The 23,932-nt window shown below is 39.4% G+C and overlaps 1 protein-coding gene across 1 annotated transcript; it reads right to left on the bottom strand.

Annotated features, from left to right (window-relative positions):
• Positions 1-8,050: 8,050 nt before the first annotated feature.
• LOC135213921 (uncharacterized) lies at positions 8,051-17,317 on the bottom strand. The gene is made up of 2 exons (XM_064248015.1): positions 17,003-17,317; positions 8,051-8,245 (listed from the first exon to the last, which is right to left on the bottom strand). Exons 1-2 carry the CDS (start codon positions 17,315-17,317, stop codon positions 8,051-8,053), a joined length of 510 nt encoding a protein of 169 aa, XP_064104085.1.
• Positions 17,318-23,932: the final 6,615 nt, after the last annotated feature.

Genomic DNA, 23,932 nt, shown 5'->3' with positions numbered 1-23,932 from the left:
TTTTTTTCTCGTCAACACCACACTCTCTGAGAAATTGAATTACATTAAGATTGGTCCCTGTATGACAGGGTTTATTCCAAATGAATAGGCCTCATCTTCTGCATAATAATAATAATAATAATAAATAATAATAATAATAATAATAATAATAATAATAAATAGGTATCATCAGTGAAAGCTATACAACTACCTAGAGGAGACAAACACCATCCCCCACCAACAGAAAGGCTGCAGAAGGAAGTGTAGGGGCACAAAAGACCAGCTCCTGATAGACAAAATGGTAATGAAGAACAGTAGGAGAAGGAAAACCACCTAAGCATGGCATGGATAGACTATAAGAAAGCCTTCGACATGATACCACACACATGGCTAATAGAATGCCTGAAAAATATATGGGGCAGCCGAGGAAAATACCATCAGCTTTCCTCAAAAAATACAATGCGCAACTGGAATACAATACTTACAAGCTCTGGAATAAGTACTAGCCAGAGGTTAAATATCATGGAGAGGGATCTTCCCAGGGCGACTCACTGTCCCCACTACTCTTCGTAGGTAGCCATGATTCCATGACAAAGTACTACAGAAGATGGATGCCGGGTACCAACTCAAGAAAAAGAGGCAACAGAATCAACCATCTGATGTTCATGGACGACATCAAGCTGTATGGTAAGAGCATCAAGGAAATAGATACCCTAATCCAGACTGTAAGGATTGTATCTGGGGACATCAGGATGGAGTTTGGAATAGAAAAATGCGCCTTAGTCAACATACAAAAAGGCAAAGTAACGAGAACTGAAGGGATAAAGCTACCATATGGGAGCAACATCAAACACATAGATGAGACAGGATACAAATACCTGGGAATAATGGAAGGAGGAGATATAAAACACCAAGAGATGAAGGACACGATCAGGAAAGAATATATGCAGAGACTCAAGGCGATACTCAAGTCAAAACTCAACGCCGAAATATGAAAAATAAAAAGCCATAAACACATGGGCAGTGCCAGTATCAGATACAGCGCAGGAATAGTCGATATGGACGAAGGCAGAACTCCGCAGCATAGATCAGAAAACCAGGAAACATATGACAATACACAAAGCACTACACCCAAGAGCAAATACGGACAGACTATACATAACACGAAAGGAAGGAGGGAGAGACTACTAAGTATAGAGGACTGCGTCAACATCGAAAACAGAGCACTGGGGCAATATCTGAAAAACCAGTGAAGACGAGTGGCTAAAGAGTGCATGGGAAGAAGGACTAATAAAAGCAGACGAAGACCCACAAATATACAGAGACAGGAGAAAGACAGAAAAGAACAGAGGACTGGCACAACAAACCAATGCACGGACAATACATGAGACAGACTAAAGAACTAGCCAGCGATGACAATTGGCAATGGCTACAGAGGGGAGAGCTAAAGAAGGAAACTGAAGGAATGATAACAGCGGCACAAGATCAGGCCCTAAGAACCAGATATGTTCAAAGTACGATAGCGGAAATAACATCTCTCCCATATGTAGGAAGTGCAATACGAAAAGTGAAACCATAAACCACATAGCAAGTGAATGCCCAAGCACTTGCACAGAACCAGTACAAAAAGAGGCATGATTCAGTAGCAAAAGCCCTCCACTGGAGCCTTGTGCAAGAAACATCAGCTACCTTGCAGGTAATAAGTGGTACGAGCACCAACCTGAAGGAGTGATAGAAAACGATCAGGCAAAGATCCTCTGGGACTATGGTATCAGAACGGACAATGGGTGATACGTGCAACAGACCAGACGTGACGTTGATTGACAAGGTCAAGAAGAAAGTATCACTCATTGATGTCGCAATACCATGGGACACCAAGTTGTGAAGAGAAAGAGAGGGAAAAAATTGGATAAGTATCAAGATCTGAAAATAGAAATAAGAAGGATATGGGATATGCCAGTGGAAATCGTACCCATAATCATAGGAGCACTAGGCACGATCCCAAGATCCCTGAAAAGGAATCTAGAAAAACTAGAGGCTGAAGTAAGCTCCAGCCCGGACTCATGCAGAAGAGTGTGATCCTAGAAACGGCACACAATAGTAAGAAGAGTGATGGACTCCTAAGGAGGCAGGATGCAAACCCGGGAACCCCACACTATAAATACCACCCAGTCGAATTGGAGGACTGTGATAGAGCACACAAAAAAAAAAAAAAAAAAAAAAAAAAAAAAAAAAATAATAATAATAATAATTAATAATAATAATAATAATATACTGGAATTAAACCCTGTATTAAACATATTTCATTAAAGATAATTGCTACATCAGCTGCATTAATTTTATAGAAGTTCTCTATTTTTCTTAATTATGGTTTAATTCAACAATGACAAAACCATAATTAGGAAAAAATATGGGAGGAATCTCTATAAAATTAATGCAGCTGATACAGCAGTTACCTTTAATAATAATAATAATAATAATAATAATAATAATAATAATAATAATAATAATAATAATAATAAGTCAATGGCCCGTGGAGGGCTTTGTTCCATATGAAAGGGTCCATCTTCTGAATATTAATTATTAAAATGGTAATTCCATCCGCACGACAACTATGGCACCGAGAAATCCTGCAATGGAATAAAAGAAGACCATAAATCCAGCAACCTCACTCTCCCTAGCCCCCTCCCCTCCCCTCCCCTTCGCCCCCCATCCCCCATCCGCCCCTCCTCTCTCACACAATTCCCCCCCCTCCCCCCCCAACCTTCTTCCGTGACTACCAAAAAGCACTGGATTTCTTCTTTAAGAGCAATGCTTCTTCTTCTTCTCCTCTTCTTTCTTCTTATTTTTCTTCTTCTTCTTCTTGTTTCCTATTCCTCTGGGGCCTAGCGAGGCCTCTCTCACTTGATTGTGTGTGTGTTTGTGTGTGTGTGCGCGCGCGTGTGTGGAGAGAGAGAGAAATAGAGAGAGAAAGAGAGAGAGAGTATTGTCCTCTCTTACTTGACTGTCTTGTGAGAGCGAGAGAGAGTATTGTCCTCTATCACTAGACAAGTGTCGAGAGAGAGAGAGAGGAGAGAGAGAGAGAGTATTGTCCTCTCTCACTAGACAAGTGTCTAGAGAGAGAGAGAGAGAGAGAGAGAGAGAGAGAGAGAGAGAGAGAGAGAGGGGTCCGGTAATTCAATCGCAGTAATTTCATCACATGGTAATTACATATAGGCATTTTCATTGCAATGTAATTACGTTGCAATATATTACATCACACAACAATATTTATTCATAAAAAATGTAGATTCGAAGGTATAAAATATCTATGGACAATTCCTCTTATATAGTCCAGTAATTAGCTATTTTCTAATGACTAAACCAATCGAATTCACCTGCTTCTTTGCTCAAGTCCTCCCTACTACTTTTCCTATAATAAGAAATTGTTTCTTACAGTTTTCGGTTTTTATTTGCTACTTTTCTTAAAAAGAACAGACTCGCAAGCCCTCAAAATGACTCTCCCATACGTCATAAAGCATGAGAAAACAGAAAAAAGCTCATTGATGCTTGGTAATCTATTTGTGAAAGGACAAGCAGAGAAAAAATGCTATTTGGAAATGTTTTGTTTCTGTTTGTTTGTTTGTATGGTGTTTTGACGCTGCATGGAACCAGTAGACCATACCGATCACGCCACTGAGATATTATTATCCAGTGCAAACAAATCGAACTTTGAGAACGATACCTCCTTCATTCAAGCAGCTGTACACAAAACATGGTATCGTGAATGGTGATGCTTTGCCTCCTGTTTATGTTTTAATAGCCAAATAAACTGAAGACAGTTACGAACACGATGCTTTTGCCAGAACTAAAAGCTTGAGAGGCAACCTCATCACCAAACGCGCAGCGATTAATGCTTTCGGAGCAGTTTTTCCCCCCCATTCAAATCGAAAAAGTTTTTTGTTTTTTCAATAATTATTTCCAACCATTTAACCGAATGTCTACAACAGTTGTACAGAACTGATGCAGAATTTGCATTAAAATGTCTATGGTTCCACAACTGCATTTGTGTCGGTCTCATATGTAGTCGACACATTTGATATTTAGTCCGATAATAATAATTATCCTGAAGAATCCAACCATGTCTGCGATTACGTAGCGGATATGTGGAAAAAGATCGTCGACCTCCTCGATTTGATCATGTTTACAAACTACTTTGTTGTTGTTTTTTATGTTGGGGGGCGAGGGGGTTAGGAAAAGTCTAAAAAGGTCTGCAAAAGGTGTTTCCCGTTGAGTTAAAGATATAGGAATCTTAGGACAGGATATTTATGATTTACTTATTAGAATGCAAATGTAAAAATAATTATATAAAGTGTATGTTAAACAGTACAGAAAAAATTATTTGTAACAAAATATAGCATATTTGTTTCAATTTTTGTTGGTGAAACAAAGCTCTAGTTTGACCTAGATTTAAGCACGTTTTAATTTACGTCAAGTTAGGAATATAATGTTTACAACTTATTCGTGCAAGAAATCTTGCACGTGTCCCAACCGACTGAGCCGGAGGTCGGATCACTCCTTGACGCTGCCAAGCAAGGCGAGGTGGCTCTAAAACAAAAAATTCTTGTGAAGGCTGCATCGATCGTTCAGGGAGTTCATCCTATGATCTGGAAACTGTTAAACATTTTGAAGAAAGAACATATCAAGAAATGAAGCAATCATGGAACAGCATGCCCAGGTTCACACATTCCTCGTCTTAAGAAAGAAAGAAAGAAAGAAATTATAATATATATATATATATAATATATATATATATATATATATATATATATATATATATATATGAAATTGTAATAGCCATAATGCCCTATTAACTTCTTGAATTCTTTGCTCTTTTTGGATACGCTTGTCAATACAAGCCTTTGAACTTGGATCTTCAGGCTTTGTAGTGACAAGCGTATCAAAAAAGAGCAAAGAATTCAAGAAGTTAAGAGGGCATTATGGCTATTACAATTTCATATGTATATATATATATATATATATATATATATATCTATATATATATATATACACACACATATATATATATATATATATATATATATATATATATATATATATATATTTTTTTTTTCTTTTTTTTTCTTTCTTTTTTAAGACGAGGAATGTGTGAAACCCGGGTATACTGTTCCATTATTGCTTCTTTTCTTGACTGTTCTTACTTGAAAATGTCTAAAAGTTTCCAGATCGTAGGATGAGATGCGCCAATACACTAGAATTGCTTGTTCAGAGGCACCTTGCTTGACAGCGTCAAAACGATTCCGTACCAGGCGTAATCCGACCTCCGGCTCAGTCGGGTTTGGGACTCTTGCAAGATTTTCCCATCACGAATAAGTTATAAACATTATATTCCTATACTATGGATCAAAACATGCTCCACTTCTAAGTTTAATTCTCTCTTCTCTTCTCTCTCCTCTCTCTCTCTTCTCTACTCCTTCCACAGTAATTAGGCTGCCCTTACATAAGGAGATCATTAACATCACGTTCTAATTGCCTTTTTGATCTTTTAATCAGGAACAGTTAATTTGGCATCAAACTGATTCCAAGTTTGGGAATGGAAGCGATCGAGGCAGAACAGTCTCTCTCTCTCTCTCTCTCTCTCCTCTCCTTTATGATCACACAAGTTTCTCCATAATTGGAATCTAATTCCAGGAATTCCAGAGGAGCAGACAGACGCACTTACGTCCTGAGCGTCTGTCCCCACTTGGGAGAGGATTGTCTGTCTATCTGTCAATCTGTTCTTTTCGTTTGATAAGAAACCTTCATGATTATTATTATTATTATTGGTAAATCTAAATAATAACTCCGCGTTAGGTATTTCTTTCGAAATTGAAGTTTTCTATAGTAGTCGGGTTGCTTATTAAGAATTTACCGTTATTTTTGTGCGGTCGACTGTAATTAACCCCCAGGGGCCAGTACTAAACACGGCGAAATACATTCGTACGCCCCAATCCCTGGTGGAGTGTCGTAATCGTGGTTACGTTCCTTGTAGTCCGTGTGGAATTATTCTTTAGAATTACCTTATATTATTATTATTATTATTATTATTATTATTATTATTTCATAAATAGCCCATAATAACATACGGTTAAGTTATTATTATCATTACTATTTACATATATTCCATAGTATCCAACGATGATTATCATCATCATTCTACAAATAGCCCATAAAAAACTCCGATTTATTATTATCAGTATTATTATTAACTATATTTCATAAATAGCCTATAATAATATACGGTTGTTATAATTATTATCATTATTATTTACAAATATTCCACAATCTCCTACGATTATTATCATTATCACCATTCAACAAATAGCCCATTGAAAACTTCGATTTATATCACTATTACTATTCATACAAATAGCCAATAATAGCCTTCCATTTATAGTATTAATGTCATTATTATTCACAAACAGCCCACAGCAACCTCACGTTATTCTATGCTGTCAACTTTTGGGATTTAGTAAGTATAAAACCATATTCTTTCTAAATATAAACCATTTTCCTTCTAAATATAAACCATTTTCCTTCTAAATATAATCCATTTTCCTTCTGAATATAAACCATTTTCCTTCTAAATTTAAACCATTTTCCTTCTAAATATAAACCATTTTCCTTCGCCACTCCCTAAGGAAACGAACATCCACCGAGAAATTGCTGTTATGCAAAGATGTAGCCCCATTTATGCACGAATACAAATTCATAGGTAGCTTTTATTCTAATACAACCACCATAAATCCCCTACGTTCGGTTAGGTTAAGGAAAGGAACGGTAGAGTGTATAGTGTGAATGCAGCTTATATGAAAGTCGCCGAAACAGTTTTTAAAAATGATCAAAAAACATTTAAAACTTTGGGGGACAAACTCTCATGCTTACTTAAAAATATTTCACATTACTGTTCCCTGTGACCTAAATACATGCCTCATGTACATCCGTTGGACAGGGAGTGGAGACGGAAATATAAATATAAATATAAATATAAATATAAATATAAAAATAATATATATATATATATATATATATATATATATACACAACACACACATATATATATAATCTATTATATTAATATATTATATATATATTATATATATAATAGCTATATCTATAAATATAATATATATATAATAATTAATTATATATATATATATATATATATATTAATCTATCTATCTTATCTATTATCTTATATATATATATTATATAAATAGATTATATATATATATATATATAAATTATTATTATATAATAGATATATATAATATATCATATATATATATATAATATTATATATATATATATATATATCCTATCTATATTCATATATAGATAATATTAATATATATATACATATATATATACTAATATATTATATATATGTGTGTGTGTGTGTGTGTGTGTGTGTATGTGTGTGTGTGTGTGTGTGTGTGTATGACAAAATACGTCGAAATGCGACATGAGAGAGAGAGAGAGACGGACCGAGAGGAGAGACGAGAGAGAGAGAGAGAGAGAGAGAGAGAGAGAGAGAGAGATCCTAATAAATGCGACCTTCAGCCAATCTCAGTCAGTAATTGCCTTCAGCTAATTCCCAGGCCCTAACGATCAGGATGCGAAAACGCAATTAGGGAATGCTAATAACCTCGTAGACGCAGCTAATTGTAATATTGTGATGCGTCGCTTCCTCTTCGGATATTCTAGATAGACGGAGAACTCTCCCTCCTGCACCTTCAGGATGGATCCATTGGATGGATGGTTGAGGAATTGCTACGTCTTCTTCATCTTCTTCTTCTAATTCTTCTTCTTCGTCTTCTACTTCGTCTTCTTCTTCTTATAGTCTTCCTCTTCTTCTTCTACTTCGTCTTCCTCTTCTTCTTCTTCTTCTTCTTCGTCTTCGTCTTCGTCTTCGTCTTCGTCTTCGTCTTCTTCTTCTTCGCCTTCTTCTTCTTCTTCGTGTTCCTCTTCCTCTTCCTCTTCTTCTTCTTCGTCTTCATCTTCGTCTTCTTCTTCTCCCTTCATCTTCGTCTTACTCTTCTTCCTCCTTCTTCGTCTTCTTCGTCTTCCAACACGCTTCTTCTTTTTCTTTTTCTTCTTCTTCTTCGTCTTCGTCTTCTCTTCTTCTTTTTGTGCCTTGCACTTCCTTGCTTCTTTCTTCTTCTCTTTCTTCTTCGTCTTCTTTTCTTCCTTCTTGTTCATCCTTCTTCCAACCTGTTCCCCTAAGCTAAGAAATATAACAGAATGCAGAATTTAGGTCATAGGCCAAGCACTGCGGCTTATGACGTCATTCAACACTGAAATAGAATTTGACAGAATAAGGTTCAAAGGTGTAACTAGAGGAAAACCTGGCAGTTGCACTATGAATCAATTGTTAGGAGAGAGTTAAGGCAAGTCAGATGGAAGAAAGTGAATATGAACGGAGGTCCAGTAAAAGGAATGAAAGGGTTGCAGATAGGGGGCCTAAGAAAGGGAAGCTACAAAGAACCTTAAGTAATGCCTACATTGCACCGCATGAGGTGCACTAACGGCACTGATTCCCTTAGGTTATTTATGTAATTAATAAGAAAGTTGCACGGTAATCAAGGTCACCTGACATATTGACTACATTTGACTGTCGGTGGAAAAGCATCTTTACAATGTTTATTTACTTAATGATGTTCAAATTCCTTTTTCTTATAAAAGAGAAATAAAACATAACCTAGCTTTTCTTATGACAATTACTAAGGAACCATGGGCAAATGTCCTAGTTTAAGAAACCAGTTTTTATTAAAGTACTTTGGGTCACGGGTCCTTACTCGTGAAAATGACACCCATCACCTGCTGACATTTTATTCAAGTAAAGTAAGTATATCTTAGTTTTACCAGACCACTGACCTGATTAACAGCTCTCCTAGGGCTGTCCCCGAAGGATTAGATATTTTCACGTGACTAGGAACCAATTGATTACCTAGCAACGGGACCTACAGCTTACTGTGGAATCTGAACCACATTATATCGAGAAATGAATTTCTATCACCAGAAATAAATTCCTCTGGTTCCGCGTTGGCCGAGCCGAGAATCGAACTCGGACCAGCACTGATTAGTAGCCGAGCGCGAAATCCACTCGGCCAACGTGGAACACTAAGCAATAACACATGAAGTTAAAGATGCAGATTTAAACTTTAAAAATTATGATGATGACTCCAGCATTAAAGTATAATTAGTAAAATGTAAAAATTGCAATGTCCTATTTGGAAGGAATACGTAAAACCTTGGAAAAAGAATATTTGAACAAAAATAAAAATTGCAATGTCCTATTTGGAGGAATTGGTAAAAACCTTGGAAAACCGGGGAAAGAATATTTGTACAAAAATAAAATATGTATACAATGTCCTATTTGGAAGGAACTGGAAAAACCTTGGAAAAAGAATCTTTAGACAATGTCCTATTTGGAAGGAAATTGTAACACCTTGGAAAAGAATCTTTGCAACAAATATAAAAACTGTAATGTCCTATTTGGAAGGAACTGGTAAAACCTTAGAAAAATAATCTTTGAACGAAAGTAAAATTTGCCATGTCCTATTTGGAAGGAACTGGTAAAACCTTGGAAAAAGTTCTTTGAACAGAGCTAAAATACATTTTCATGACAAGAGGCTATGCCTTGGCATTACATGTACGAATAATGATCACCACATGGTCTCCAAAAACAGTACATGAAGTTAAAAGAAAATTATTCAGAGCACTGATGTCAGGAGAGAAATGGAGATTGTCAGCAATAAAGAACTTACTGCGGCTGAAAGGAAAATTGAAGTCCGTGTATCTTAACCTTTGACAGCTGAAAGGGATTTAGATTATTTGTGTATTGGATGATTTCAACGGGTGGTAAAACACAGGGAATCAGTTATTATATATAATACTTATATTCTTATATTGTTTGAGCATTTCTATTAATTGTATTCATTTGAATAATTTCTGAATTCGAATTTGAATTCATTCTAAAAGCTATATCATTAAAAAAAACATGACAGGCGAATGGTTGTTGAATAATTCTACATCTAGGAAGGTCCTCACTGGACGAGTGGGGTTTCATGCTCGCCTACCGATTTGGTAGCACGATTTCGCTTCCAGCTCTGCCAACACGAAATCAGAGGAATGTATTTCTGGCGATTCATTTCTCGAGATGATGTGGTTCGGATCCCACAATAAGCTGTAGATCCCGTTGCTAAGTATCTAAATGGTTCCTACTCACGTAAAAAATATCTAATCATTCCGGCCAGGCCTATGAGAGCTGTTAATCAACTCAGTGATCTGGTTAATCAAAGATATACGCAACTTTTTCCACAACTAAGGTCAGCAGCATAAACCCTTATTTGATACTTGTGTCAAATATTGATGAAAAAAATCTGAAAAAGCATCTTAAACGGAAATAAAAATCGTATCTCTTCAATGTGCTGAATTTCTTTTTCTCCAGATACTGTTGGCACACTCTTTAGCTATTAAAGGAGACTTAGTTTAGCTCTCTGTCCTTAATAGTCTTAAAGCAGTAGCCGTTTTCACTGACGCAAATCAAAATACCTCTCTTTTTTTTTCTATCGGAGATTTTACCTTCAGCTGTTAGGAGCAGTATCAAATTTTCAGTTAAGTCATATGCGTTCTTGTAACCCTTGTCAATATTTGAGCAACAGTCCCTCAAGCTTGATCAAATCAACATTGGATCATATTATAAACAACACAGTTTGACCTCAGGTAGTGAAAGATGCCATCAGCAGAGACTCCTTATGTAATCACCTATTCCATTCCGCCTTCCTCCTCCTCCCCACCCAAGCCCCTAGAGACCATCCCCGTTGCCCAAGATAATCCTTTAATGGGAATCTTCCCATTGAAACAGGGAGCACGCTTCCTCAATGCCTTCAAATTGGAATAGGAATAGAAACTGGAATGTAGAATATAGGCCAAAGGCCAAGCGCTGGGACCTATGAGGTCATTCAGCCCTGAAAGGGAAAATGACAGTAAGAAATTCTGAAAGGTGTAAAATGAGAAAAAACCCTGCAGTGACACAATTGTTAGTGGAGGGTTAAGGAAGTCAGATATGGAAGACAGAGAATATGAATGGAGGTACAGGAAAAAGAATAAAGGGGGTTGCAGCAAGGGTGCCAAGGGGCCGAGGGGACGCTGCAGAGCACCTTAAGTAATGCCTACAGTGTACCACGTGAGGTGCACTGACGCCACTAACCCCCGACGGAGGAAACCTAATGATAATTTGTGCCTTTTGGCGGATTCCACGCTCTCAATGATGCTTTAAGAGCTTTCAGAAAAGTCATTATCAGCACAATGCACAAGACATTCACCTTGCAAGAAGTCATGTGAGAAGTCAGACCAATCTTCAACCCCGACATACATTGACTTTCTTAATAATTTAATTAATAGCTACACTTTCGCAAAACCAGGTACGAAAGGGACTGAACATTGAAATATAACGTTACGATACTGTAAGTAGATTACTATAATAAATATTTGCAGATAAATATGAGCTTAGATTTATTACGTTGTTTTTCTTGATAATCAGCAACACATCGCAAATCCATACTTGAAGGGGCTAACAAAGCCTTTACATCATAAAATTACAATTTGGAAAATAGATTCATATAATAAACATTGTCAGATAAAATATAATGTTTTCAGTGGGAATATTAAGTTATGAAACCCTAGCCACGAGACAACAGATGGAAAATATTGGAGCGAAAAGGTAAGCCAGAGAGAGAGAGAGAGAGAGAGAGAGAGAGAGAGAGAGAGAGAAGAGAGAGAGACGGGAACTCGTCTCTTGACAATACATCCTGTTATTATGTAATCCGTCATTATCTCTTTTCCCCCTGTCTTTCTTTCTTCTTCTAAAGCCTTCCCCCACCCCCATAGCTGCTCTCGAAAAACAAAATGAGCTTTTTTACTTCTCTCCTCTCTCTCTTCTCTCTCTCTCTCTCCCTCTCTTGGGAGAGAATCCTAAAATAGATGTTTATCGTCCTACTACTCGCTATCTCATTACTGAACCCTACGGGAATATGTCTGGGGTAGGGGAAGGGCTTCTACGCCCTCCTCCAACAATGGGAAAGGAGGAGGGAGGGGAGGGGAGGGGGAAGGAGGGAGGGGGAGAGCCATTCAGGAGTGTCTTTCACGTCCTTAAGTATCCGCTTAAACTCCTTCCTTCCTCATTTAACTTGTGTGTCAGGGAGAGATGAAAGAGAAGAAGAGAGAAGGAGGAAGAGAAGAAGGAGAGGAGGGGTGAGGAGGAGAAGAGGAGGAAGAGAATGAGAAGGAGGAGGAAGAGGACGAGACAAAGGCAATGATGATCCAAAATTTAACATAAGGTTTATTTTTCCTTTACATTTTTAACATTCATTATTATCATTATTATTATTATCATCACTATATTATTGCGTAATAAAAATCCACATTGTATAGTAAATGTAATACTATATAAAGTACAAAAGCATCATTATTATTTTTTAAATCATCAACTTAACCCCAGGGAGTAAGCCTACAAACTACTTTGTTTGTTCCATTGGGAGTTACGTCTATGAAAAAGTCTAAGAAAGTCTCATAAGGTGTTTCGCGTTGAGTTTAAAGATACAGGAATTTAAGGATAGGATATTTCTGATTCATTTATTAGAATGAAAATGTAAAAACTAAATAATGTGGATGTTAAACGGCACAGAAAAGTTTTTCTAGCAAAATATATCTTATTGTTTTATTTTAATTTTTCGTTGGTGAAACAAGGCGCTCTATGACTGTAGATTTTAACGCAATTTAATGTACTGTATTAGGCTATGTTTCAGTTCAGTTATTTTGTTTCCACTTCTTATAACTGGGCTATGGACGTGCTTACTTTGTGTCCTTTATATTTGATCCTTCTGTTGTTAGTATGAGTAGTACTAAGTATGAGTATTAATTGAAAAGACCAACTTCACGTTGCTAGGAATATATATAATGTTTACAGCTTGCGGGTGGACTATGAACAGTTAACACCTCATCAACCGCAAACATGTCTGATGAACAAGTACCACAGCATTTAACAGACGAATACTTGACAAACAGGCAGAATATAGGATTTAGGCCAAATGCCAATTGCTGGGACATATGAGGGCATTCAGAGCCGAAAACCATCACAGTTGTACTAAACGAAGGAGTACAGTAAAAGGAATGATAGTGTTGCAGTAAGGGCCGAAGGAACGCTGCAAAGTAGCTAAAGCAATGCCTACATTGCACCGCATGAACTGCACAGACGGCACTATCCCCTGCAGACGAAACGACTGACAGAGACGCAACAAAGACACCTCATGAATCTCTGTTGTCATTACGATGGAAAAACTTCTAAATTCATTAAGCTTATCGCCATTTATTCCCGGAATTCGCTGGCAATCTGAACAGCTTCATAAAAACTCTTCATAAATCTACTGCGTCGCTCAAGGACGGAACTGGAGTGCTCGTGCATAATGCAAGATGCTGGTAACTGCAGGAAGAGAACAGGGGGAGCCATGTTAATGAGGCATCTGTGTATAATTAGCTAATTATAGCAATAACACCTTCCAATCTTTATCATCATCTTTATCAGCCAAAATATGTACATATCAATAAAAACGAAACATTTCAAATTAGCGATAAATTACTTGAAGAAAATAGAAAGAGGCAAGACGGAGACAATTAATGTAAAATGAAGATTGGAATATACAGAATTTAGGCCGAAGGACAAGCGCTGAGACCAATGAGGTCACTCAGCGATGAAAAGGAAATTAACAGTAAAATGATTACAAAGGTGTAACAGGTGGGAAGAAGAAGAAAGGTGTAAACAGGTGTTAGAAGATGGAAGAAGAAAAAATGAACGGAGGAACAGTAAAAGGAATGAAAGGGGAATGCAGCTAGGGGCCTAAAGAAGGGACACTGCAAAGAACATTAAGTAATGCCTGCAGTGCACCGGATGATGTGCATGACGGCACTAACCCTTCCCCTACGGAAAATAATCACACCGGAGAACTCCCCAAAATAAACAATAAACAAAAGGTCAGCGAGACGAGAGACTACTATTACATCAGTGCTTATTCCAATCCCTTTTTCCCAGAACAAATTGCTGTATAAGTGAGGATCAGAATGGCTCCTGGAGAGAGAAAGCCCTTTCAGAATATTACGAAATCTGCCTAATCCACAGAAACATGGGGTGTTTCCTACCTCTGCAACGACCTAATCTGGTAATAAACTGTGTTGAATACTAAAGTCATAAATGCTTAGGTTTGAGTTTTTTTTTTTTTTTTTTTTAAAGATGGACCCTATTCATATGGAACAAGCCCACCACAAGGCCAACTGACTTGGAATTCAAGCTTCCAAAGAATATCATTTATTATCATCATCATCATCATCATCATTATTATTATTATTATTATATTATTATTATTATTATTATTATCAGAAGATAACCCCAATTCATAAGGATTAAGCCCACCAAGGGGCACCTGACTTGGAATTCAAGCTTCCAAAAAAATATAGTGCTCATTAAGAAGTCAAAGGAGGTAAGGGGAAACATAAAAAGAAGAGATCTCATTTATAAAAAAGTAAATTAATAAATTAATAAAGAAAGATAATTCATTACTAGATGTAATCCCAGAGGGTCAGGGAATGCCACTATCCATTTGTATTTTACCACAATAGACCGACGTTTCGCAACTCATCTTATTTGCATTCTCAAGGTTGCAAACAGCTAAAATGGTGATAAGTAAAATAATAAAATAGAATGACATTAAAACATTCAGAAATAAATTACTCAAAACTTTACCAAGAGACAAGGAAGAAAGGCCATACTACTCGCATTGAGTATTAAAAAATACAAACAAAAATAAACATACCAACAGAAATTATATATAAATGTATAGTATACTATATACTATATCAAGAAAGTTGACTGATTGATTTGATATTAAATTATCTAGAGTCACAACGACAAGGTCATCGACAGTGAAAACTACGTTAGTAAGTCCAAATTTTATTTGCTTCAATAACGCTATGAAATGATAATAAATGTAAAATTCTCAGGTTATAAAAAAACTAAAGACGGTATGTAGTTACTAACGTTCGTCTACAAAAGTAAAATATATATTATATATATATATATATATATATATATTGTTACGTATGAACCCGGCCTTGAAAGGACTCGATACGTAAAACAGAAATAATTGAGGGGGGAAAAAAATGTAAGGAATTGCTTGAACTACCGTAAGAAAGGATTTAAAGTGAACATTTTATCTAGAGGAAAGTCGCCAGAAACTCAGCTAATTACTTTACAGCTATTTATTTACAAGAGGCCGTTACTGCCTGGAGAAAAAGTAAATGCAACTGGTCTCCACATGGACTAATAATATCTCTCAAGTGGATGATAGCTGGCTCAAAGTGTGATTCACGTATAAAGCTAGTTTTCGAAAGCTTGCGGTAATGCAACACTTGGCGAGCAAGAGACTTGACACGTGACTCAGGGAATCTGGAAGAGGATCCAGATTAGACAAGATAAAAGAAAATGACATCTTGCACAAGTTACGATTATTCAGTTCTCTAACATGGGGCAAAGGAACTCTAATGTTTCACTGAGGTATGCACTGAAGACTTAGTCTTTAACAAGTCCAACAAGGGGGATCACATGGCCCGATGAGGACAAGGGCTTTTGATGTAGGAGGGATAAAAGCGAAGACTTGAAAATGAAATTAGCAAGAGTCGTATGGTAGTAAAAGGTGCTGGTTTGGAGTTTACACTTTAGACGTACCTGGATGTCATGTTCAGTGGATCTTTGTAGAAATGCGGCCTGGCTTTGTCTCAGGTCTGGGGCTCGGGTGCGCCAGTACGCCGTTAGGCTTAAGTGTGGGAGGCTGGCTGGCTGGACATCCCTCCGAGGTCACAACGGCAATCGACTGAGAGAGATACTGGTTCTCACTTAATTACTTGGGGCTTCCATACACCGCCTTGGGCACTGCCTGAAAGTGATAAACACCGCCAGCAAATTGGGAAGGAAAATAGGTCTTATTGTAGAAGTCCCTAAAATCCATCTCGAGGCCTAGCTACTCTTGTGGCTTGCCTCTCTTACCATAAGCTTCCGTCAGACCAGAAATTCTTTACTACGACGTGCTCTCTCCCAGAAATCAGTTGCTTTAGGAGAAGGCATGGCTACTTCTTTTATAACTACAATTAATAAAAAACTGCTGGGGAGGCGAGGCGTTCAATAAACGTAGCAGCTCCCCCTGTTAAGAAGGTATTCACTCCCTTTCGGGCGTGAAGGCCTTGGCTTAAATAAGTTGATCGTCTCAACTACCCAGTTCTCCTACTCTAACTTGAAGTTTTTTAGAGCAGCGATACAGCTAACTACAGTGGCCTACCTAACTTATAGGCGGAGATGCTAAGTGTACTAACTTAATGGAGTAATGTAGTCAGCCTAAGTGATAACTGACGGGGTTCTGGTCTGTGACGACAGTCTACTCTACCCCTAGATAAGGTTACTTGAAAATTCTTTCTGCTACTACCCTAGTGCCCTGGTACTAAATCATTAGCCTAACCTACTCAATACAGTTAATTAGAGACGCAATCATTCCAGAGTGTGGTATGCACAGCAGTAATGTGTCGCCGGGATTGTTAAAATACATGAGGTGAGGTAATGATGCGTGAGGATGATGAGTGGTTAGTGGAGTGCCAGGATGGAAATGCAATGAAGTAATTATGACATTTACATGAGTGTTAGTATCACAATTTCTAGGGGTTAGAGGGTTAGTTTACTGGCAGAGATCAGGCTGGCTACCTTCTCTGGGTAGGTGCCAGGATCACTCTGCAAATTAATGTGACACTGTACCTCGGGCACAGGTGTCAAGGAGAGCATGTGGCTCTTTGGTTAGTGTGTTAATGATTTGTTACATCCCTTCTTCTTCTTCTTATTCCTCCAGGACCTGGCTATACCAGTCCTAGGAGTAGACAGAGGCACCGACTCTGGGGTAAGGCCAGAAACGCCGTCAGGAGCAGAGGCAGGGGTAGCCTGAGGGATTGCAGAAGAACACCCTACTTTGGTATCTACAGCAACCGTCGTAGAGGTGGAACCTACTGCAGGGGAGGCCCTAACTCCGGCTGCTGCGACAACCGTCGTAAGGGGAAGACTCCAGGCTGACTCCTGGTCGGGCAGTTCCTGGTTGTGCAGAGGAGGTGAGGATGTGAGGTCTGCCGGAGGTTCATCCTCGGGCGTCAGAGGTGAAGGTGAAGAATGATGGACTGGAGATTGGCCATGGGCTGCGGTAAGCTCCATGCCTGTTGGAGGATCTCCTGTAGGAGGATCCTTGATTAGGTTAGGCGCCGGCGCTAGCTCGGGGCCAGGCGCAGAGGTCAAGTTCGGTGGTGGCTCTATGTCCAGGCTGGACAGAGCTTGGCACTGCCCAGTGGCACTGGCAGAGTGTTGAGGTTGACTGGACCTGTGACGTGTACCGGAGGTGCAATACCTCTCAGCGTGCCCTTGGTAATGGGAGACAGAGGCTCTTGTCTCTTGTTGAAGGCTAAGCCTTGTGGAATATGGTCAGTGTCCGCTGCTGGTAGTCTGCTAGGGCACCTAGGCCAATTCGTGGAGTGCCCTAGTACATTGCAGGTTTTGCAACGGAACTGTGAATGATCAATCTCCCTCCTTGGAAAGGGGGGAGACTGTTGGTGGTTGTACTTCCTGGAGGAAGTAGAATTTTGATGACTCCTTGCTTTGGAGTGATTTGACGTGGGGTTAGGACCCCTAGGCTTTTTGAACGGTGAGGGAGACTTCATGTCTTGCCCTAGGAGGAGGTCGTAACCTCCTGGAATGTAGCTTGCAACTGCAAGAGTACATACTTTGGAGAAACTAGGTCTGGTGACCCTTAATTGGACGGTAGGAAGGATCAGCTTGATACAGTTGATACCTTCAATGGTGATCAGTTGACGTCTGTCAATATTAGCCCCTTGGGGGATTCGATCTTCCTGTATCAGGGAGATTTGAGTGCCAGAGTCGTCATAGGCTCTGACATGGCTTGGCGGATAATGGCTTTGGAGGGGTGCGACGGTTATAGGGCCCTTAGCTGGGGGTCCTAGTGAAGAAGGATTGGTAATGGCCATTGCGATGGCAGGAATATCAAAATTTGCGCACCCTCCATAGTTGGCAGACATGTGACCCTTGCGGCCACAGTCGCGGCAGAACTTGTTCCAGAACCTCTTCCGTGGCACTGGACGGTAAGGCCGAGATGGCCCACTAGGTTTGCGAATCTGTGGAGTCACCAAGGCTGGCAGTGTGCTCTGGCACAGGTGAAGAGTCCTCTCTGGCAGTGATTTGACGTGGGGAGGTTAAGGAATCCTCCGTTGAATCACCCTCGGAAACAAGTCCGGGGTTAACTGGTGGGCTTACCTCTTCCAAAAGGGAGGAGGTAGGCAGTAAAAGGGTAAGAGGCTGAGATGGTGCGGAAGAAATTTCTATCTCGGGCACTGGATCAGGACCAGGCTCACAAATGGAAAGGATGTCAGGCTGACCAGAGACGGCGGGACTAAGAGAGACAGTGGGTGCAGGGCTGGAAGCTGGCAGAGTGGCTGGAGCTAAGATACTCTCCTTACGGGCCTTCTCCCGCTTGATTTCGAGTTCCTGCTCCTTGAGAGCTAGCTCATGCTTTCTCTCTTCTGCACTTGCCTTCCTTTCTGCTTCTCTGGCCTTTCTCTGGTTTTCCCTTTCTTCCTTTTCTTGCAGGCGCGCGGCATCCTGCTGCGCCGTTATCCACTGGTCAAATGCTGGCCCAGTGTAACCGGCCTCCTTGCCCAGAGTTATGAGGGCTCGGAGCTTCTCTAGCTCTATGGCAAAGAAGTCGCAGGAAGCAGGGGGAAGACATTTCCCTTAGGCTGCAGTAGAGGCTCTGACAAAGTTAGAAATAATGGTGGCCAGGAATAGTACTGGATGGAAGGGGAGTGCCTACTGTGTAATGTGGCACTCACTTGGAAATGGGTTCTGCAATAAGTAATGGAAGGTCTTAAAAGACTGGGTGCTCTGTGGCACTTTGGGATTGGCACCTTCTGATGAGGCGGAAAATCAAATAGAGTGTGCGGCGTACGTCACACTTAAGGGCGTTCCTCACTTGGGAGACGCTGGAATGGGCAACCTGCAGGTCCAATACAGGTGCACGGCACTTTCAGGAGGCGTTCCTTGTTTGAGTGATCCGGGATAGCGGATACACTAATGAATGGGCATTCCGTAGGACGGACACGCAGGTATAGGGCTACCTGTACGTCTGTACAGGTGCGTGGCACTTCAGGAGGCGTTCCTTTTTGAGACAGCACTAGTAGTGCTGGTATTGCGGCACTTCGGGAGGCGTTCCCTTGATTGGGTGATCCGGGATAGCGGATACACTAATGGATTGGGCGTTCCGTAAGGACAGACACGCAGGTTTGACAGCACTTAGGGCTGGTTGCGGCACTTTGGGAGGCGTTCCCTTGGAGTGTTCCGAAGGATCACTGACCCTTGTACACGGACACACTAATTAATTGGGCGTTCCGTAAGGACGAACACACAGGTAGAATGGCTACCTGTACGGCTGTACAGGTGCAATGGCACTTGTGGAGGCGTTCCTTGGGCCCTGGTAGCGTGCTGGTGTGTCCCGTCGGATGACACTACATGCAGTATACTTAAATATACTGAAGAGAAATGGTACTCTGTTCGTGGCAGAGTGTAATGGTAGAGGAGAGAAAGTAAAAGGTGGGAGTACTTCAGCAGCCAGACGATGGACAGTGTCAAGAATTAGTGGCACTGTAAAATGGTAAGACCTGACGTGCACTGGTGGTGGCCAGTCCTAGACTGGTAACGACTTCCTTGGCTGGAAGTAATGAATTTGCGTGGCATACTGTGTGAATTGTGCTTGCGGTATACGCAAGTCTTTTGTGAAAAAATTAGAAAAGACCACTTGGGCAACGACAGGTAATGGTAAATTGAAAATGCTCAGTCCCTCGCTGAAGTACTCGGTAAATGAAATAAATGCTTGCAAACTGCAATGGACACAGGCGCGTACGTATCACGATCAGTGTAAATGAAAGACACAAGAGACTAAAATAATGTTAGTTCTGCATGCGTAATAGTAATAGATGTAGTACTCTTGGCTTCGTGAATAATGGGTTCTCTCTCTCTCTCTCTCTCTCTCTCTCTCTCTCTCTCTCTCTCTCTCTCTCTCTCTCTGAGAGGGTGAAAAATGATATATGACAAACTCCCTTGTATTTAATTGAACTAATAATGTTAGTTTAATATGACGCAACTTGTGTTAAATGATCTACTTACGTTAACGTTTAATGAAAGAATTGCTTTGGATAAGGTTTATGAAAACGATAACGCACTAGCGATGAACGATTTTTCGTTACAGGTAGCGGCTTGCGCTTATGAAATGATTTGCGTTTTCATATGAAAGTTACAACGATGCGTTTTACGTTAACAATTCTTGTAATTTACTCTACTTTTAAGATTTACGTTAACTTTACGTAAGGATACTAGGTCCCTGTGACAAGTGAAAATGACGGTAAGGATTTTAAACGATGTTAGCAAACATTTGTAAAAGAGGTTACGTTTAGTACGAAGTGAAATGAAACTTTCGCTCAGCGAGCGAGGGAGCGATGCTAGGTGAAACGTGTGAGCGGGTAGGGCAGCGTGTCGTTCAAACAGCTGATTCTTTGTAAACGCGGAGGCGATTTACAACACGAAATTCTAATTTCTTATTCAAGGCGAATTACGTTAATTTCTCTGGCAGAACGATAAATACTAGTACTGAGATTAATCTTATTTACGTTAAAACTTCAAGACTTATGTTACTTTGCTTAAATCGTTGAGATAATGCTTAAAGGGATAAAACATGGCTGCCGCTTTGTGAGACGGAACGTTGGCTGGGAAAGCGCACGCGCGAAGCTTACAAAGCTGGCCAGCTTGAACGGTTACCAACACTTGGAATGAAACTAAGTTAAAACGAATTCCCCTAACATATCACAGACAAAAGAATTGTACACTTCTTTTGCCGTAACTATTAGTAGAACACTCCTAACTAGCTAGGCTTTCTACCACAGCAATAAACCCTGGCAAAGCACTTCCTAGTTTGATCTAGTACTTTCTGGCATCTATCTGCACACGTGTTAGTGTCTTGTCAGAACGAAAACAATGCAATTTACAAAATAACAGAGAATTCACTCGGCACTTCACCGTTACAATATAATATTTCTAACTTAGCACTCTTTTAACACTTCTAATAAAAATACTTAAATGTACCTTAAACTAATATTTGTTATAAAATAATCATATTATATGAATGGTATACCTTACCGTGAGCCACTGTGTGTCTTCCGCTGCAAGTGTGCTTTGATATGCGCTTTTGTAAAAACATTTACATTTTAAGTTTTACAAGGGATAATGCGATTTACAAGCTTTTTTTTTTAGCAAGCCCAGATTCGATCCTGGCAAGGTCGCCATTGTTACGTATGAGCCCGGCCTTGAAAGGACTCCGATATGTAAACAGAAATAATTGAGGGAAAAAATAGTGAATTGCTTGAACTTACCGTAAGAAAGGATTTAAAGTGAACATTTACTCTAGAGGGAAAGGTCGCCAGAAACTCAGCTAATTACTTTACAGCTATTTATTTACAAGAGGCCGTTACTGGCCTGGAGAAAAAGTAAATCCAACTGGTCCCCACATGGACTAATAATATCTCTCAAGTGGATGATAGCTGGCTCAAAATGTGATTCACGTAATAAAGCTGGTTTCGAAATCTTGCGGTAATGCAACACTTGCGAGCAAAGAGACTTGACACGTGACTCAGGGAATCTGGAAAAGGATCCCAGATTAGACAAGATAAAAGAAAATGACGTCTTGCACAAGTTACGATTATTCAGTTCTCTAACACTGGGGCAAAGGAACTCTAATGTTTCACTGAGGTATGCACTGAAGACTTAGTCTTTAACAAGTCACAAGGGGGAGCACGTGGCCCGATGAGGACAAAGGGCTTTTGATGTAGGAGGGATAAAAGCGAGACTTGAAAATGAAATTAGCAAGAGTCGTATGGTAGTAAAAGGTGCTGGTTTGGAGTTTACACTTTAGACGTACCTGGATGCCATGTTCAGTGGATCTTTGTAGAAATGCGGCCTGGCTTTGTCCCAGGTCTGGGGCTCGGGTGCGCCAGTACGCCGTTAGGCTTAAGTGTGGGAGGCTGGCTGGCTGGACATCCCTCCGAGGTCACGACGGCAATCGACTGAGAGAGATTCTGGTTCTAACTTAATTACTTGGGGCTTCCATACATCGCCTCGGGCACTGCCTGAAAGTGATAAACACCGCCAGCAAATTGGGAAGGAAAATAGGTCTTATTGTAGAAGTCCCTAAAATCCATCTCGAGGCCTAGCTACTCTTGTGACTTGCCTCTCTTACCATAAGCTTCCGTCAGACCGGAAATTCTTTACTACGATGTGATCTCTCCCCGAAATCAGTTGCTTTAGGAGAAGGCATGGCTGCTTCTTTTATAACTACAATTAATAAAACTGCTGGGGAGGTGAGGCATTCAATAAACGTAGCAATATATATATTTATATATATATATATATATATATATATATAATATATATATATATATATATCAAAAGGTGCGAAACACGTAGTCATCAGTAGGGTTACCAAAAATCGAAGATCAATTAAAGAGTTTATTATGAAACGTTTCATCATCAATTTGTAATATAAAATTAATTCACATTATAAAAAATATATAATTAAAGATTACTTACTATTTTAAAGGGAATCATAAGCAATGGAGGTTCTTCCTTCCAATGCCTGGGCAGGAGAAAGAGAGACAACGTGGGCAGTAGGAGTGAATTATTAGGTTCTTAAAACTGTAAATATTAGTACAGACGTTGTTTGCACCACTCCTACTGCCATGTTGTCTCTCGTTCTCCTGCCCAGGCATTGGAAGGAAGAACCTCTATTGCAGGTGCCGATGCAGAAGTTTTGAAAGAAGGAACAGCCGAACACTCAGGGGGGGTAGTTCAACCACGACGATCGGCTTGTCTTTTGGCCAGACATTTGAACGAGGGAATAACATGATTGAGATAGTTTGTTTTGGTTGTTATCTCCCTTGAAGATGGTTCCAGAGTCTTGCCTGTCCTTCGTAACTTTTTTGGATATTTTTTGAAAAGGAAAAATTCAGTACGGCTGATGAGGTCTACTGATCAAATAGACTTAAACTTGATGCTTTCATAATGAAAAAAGTTGTAGATAAATATAAGCAACAAAATTAATATATTCAGTTTTTACATGTTTTGAACTGTAAAGATACTTTGTAATTTCGGTTAGGGTCAAATCTGTTTAGGTTTGTGACCGTGATATCAGATAATCCTGGATTGTCTCTTTTAATTTTTACCCCCTTTTGACAATTAACCATCTGGTATTCTTGATCTTGTTGTGTACCTGAACTCTCCAATTGTATTTCATTAGCTCCTTGACAATGTCTTAGTAAAGACGAAAGCGCTTGGATTTCTGACTATCAGTTTCCTTTGGTATTCGCTCATTTATGAAGTCACGTGCATCTACTGTGATTTTGTAGCATATATACATACATACATACATATAGTATGGTATATATATATATATATATATTATATATATATATATATATATAATATATATATATATATATATATATATATATATATATATATATACCATATATACTGTTTCAACACCGCATAAATTTATGAAAGAAATACACCGCAAACGGGCACAATAGCATCATATTATAAATCTAAGAGACTGACCTTGAAATCAAGAAGAAAATAAAGGAATAACCTTCCAATGAGGTCTAGTCAAGTAACAACTGGAACGATGATCAGTATAGAATAGAATATAGAATTCAGGTC

This window comes from Macrobrachium nipponense, chromosome 43 (assembly GCF_015104395.2).
Source record: "Macrobrachium nipponense isolate FS-2020 chromosome 43, ASM1510439v2, whole genome shotgun sequence".
NCBI lineage: Eukaryota > Metazoa > Arthropoda > Malacostraca > Decapoda > Palaemonidae > Macrobrachium > Macrobrachium nipponense.
Note: the sequence above shows the minus strand (reverse complement) of the source record. Positions and strands in the feature narration are given on the sequence as shown.

What these genes read in the sequence shown, in the direction of transcription:
- LOC135213921 (XM_064248015.1), bottom strand. Translation starts at nt 17,317, where the DNA reads ATGGAGCTTACCGCAGCCCATGGCCAATCTCCAGTCCATCATTCTTCA. An exon ending in CTGGCCTTACCCCAGAGTCG is followed by an intron (nt 8,246 to 17,002) that starts GTGCCTCTGTCT and finishes TATATTTCTTAG; the next exon opens with CTTAGGGGAACAGGTTGGAA.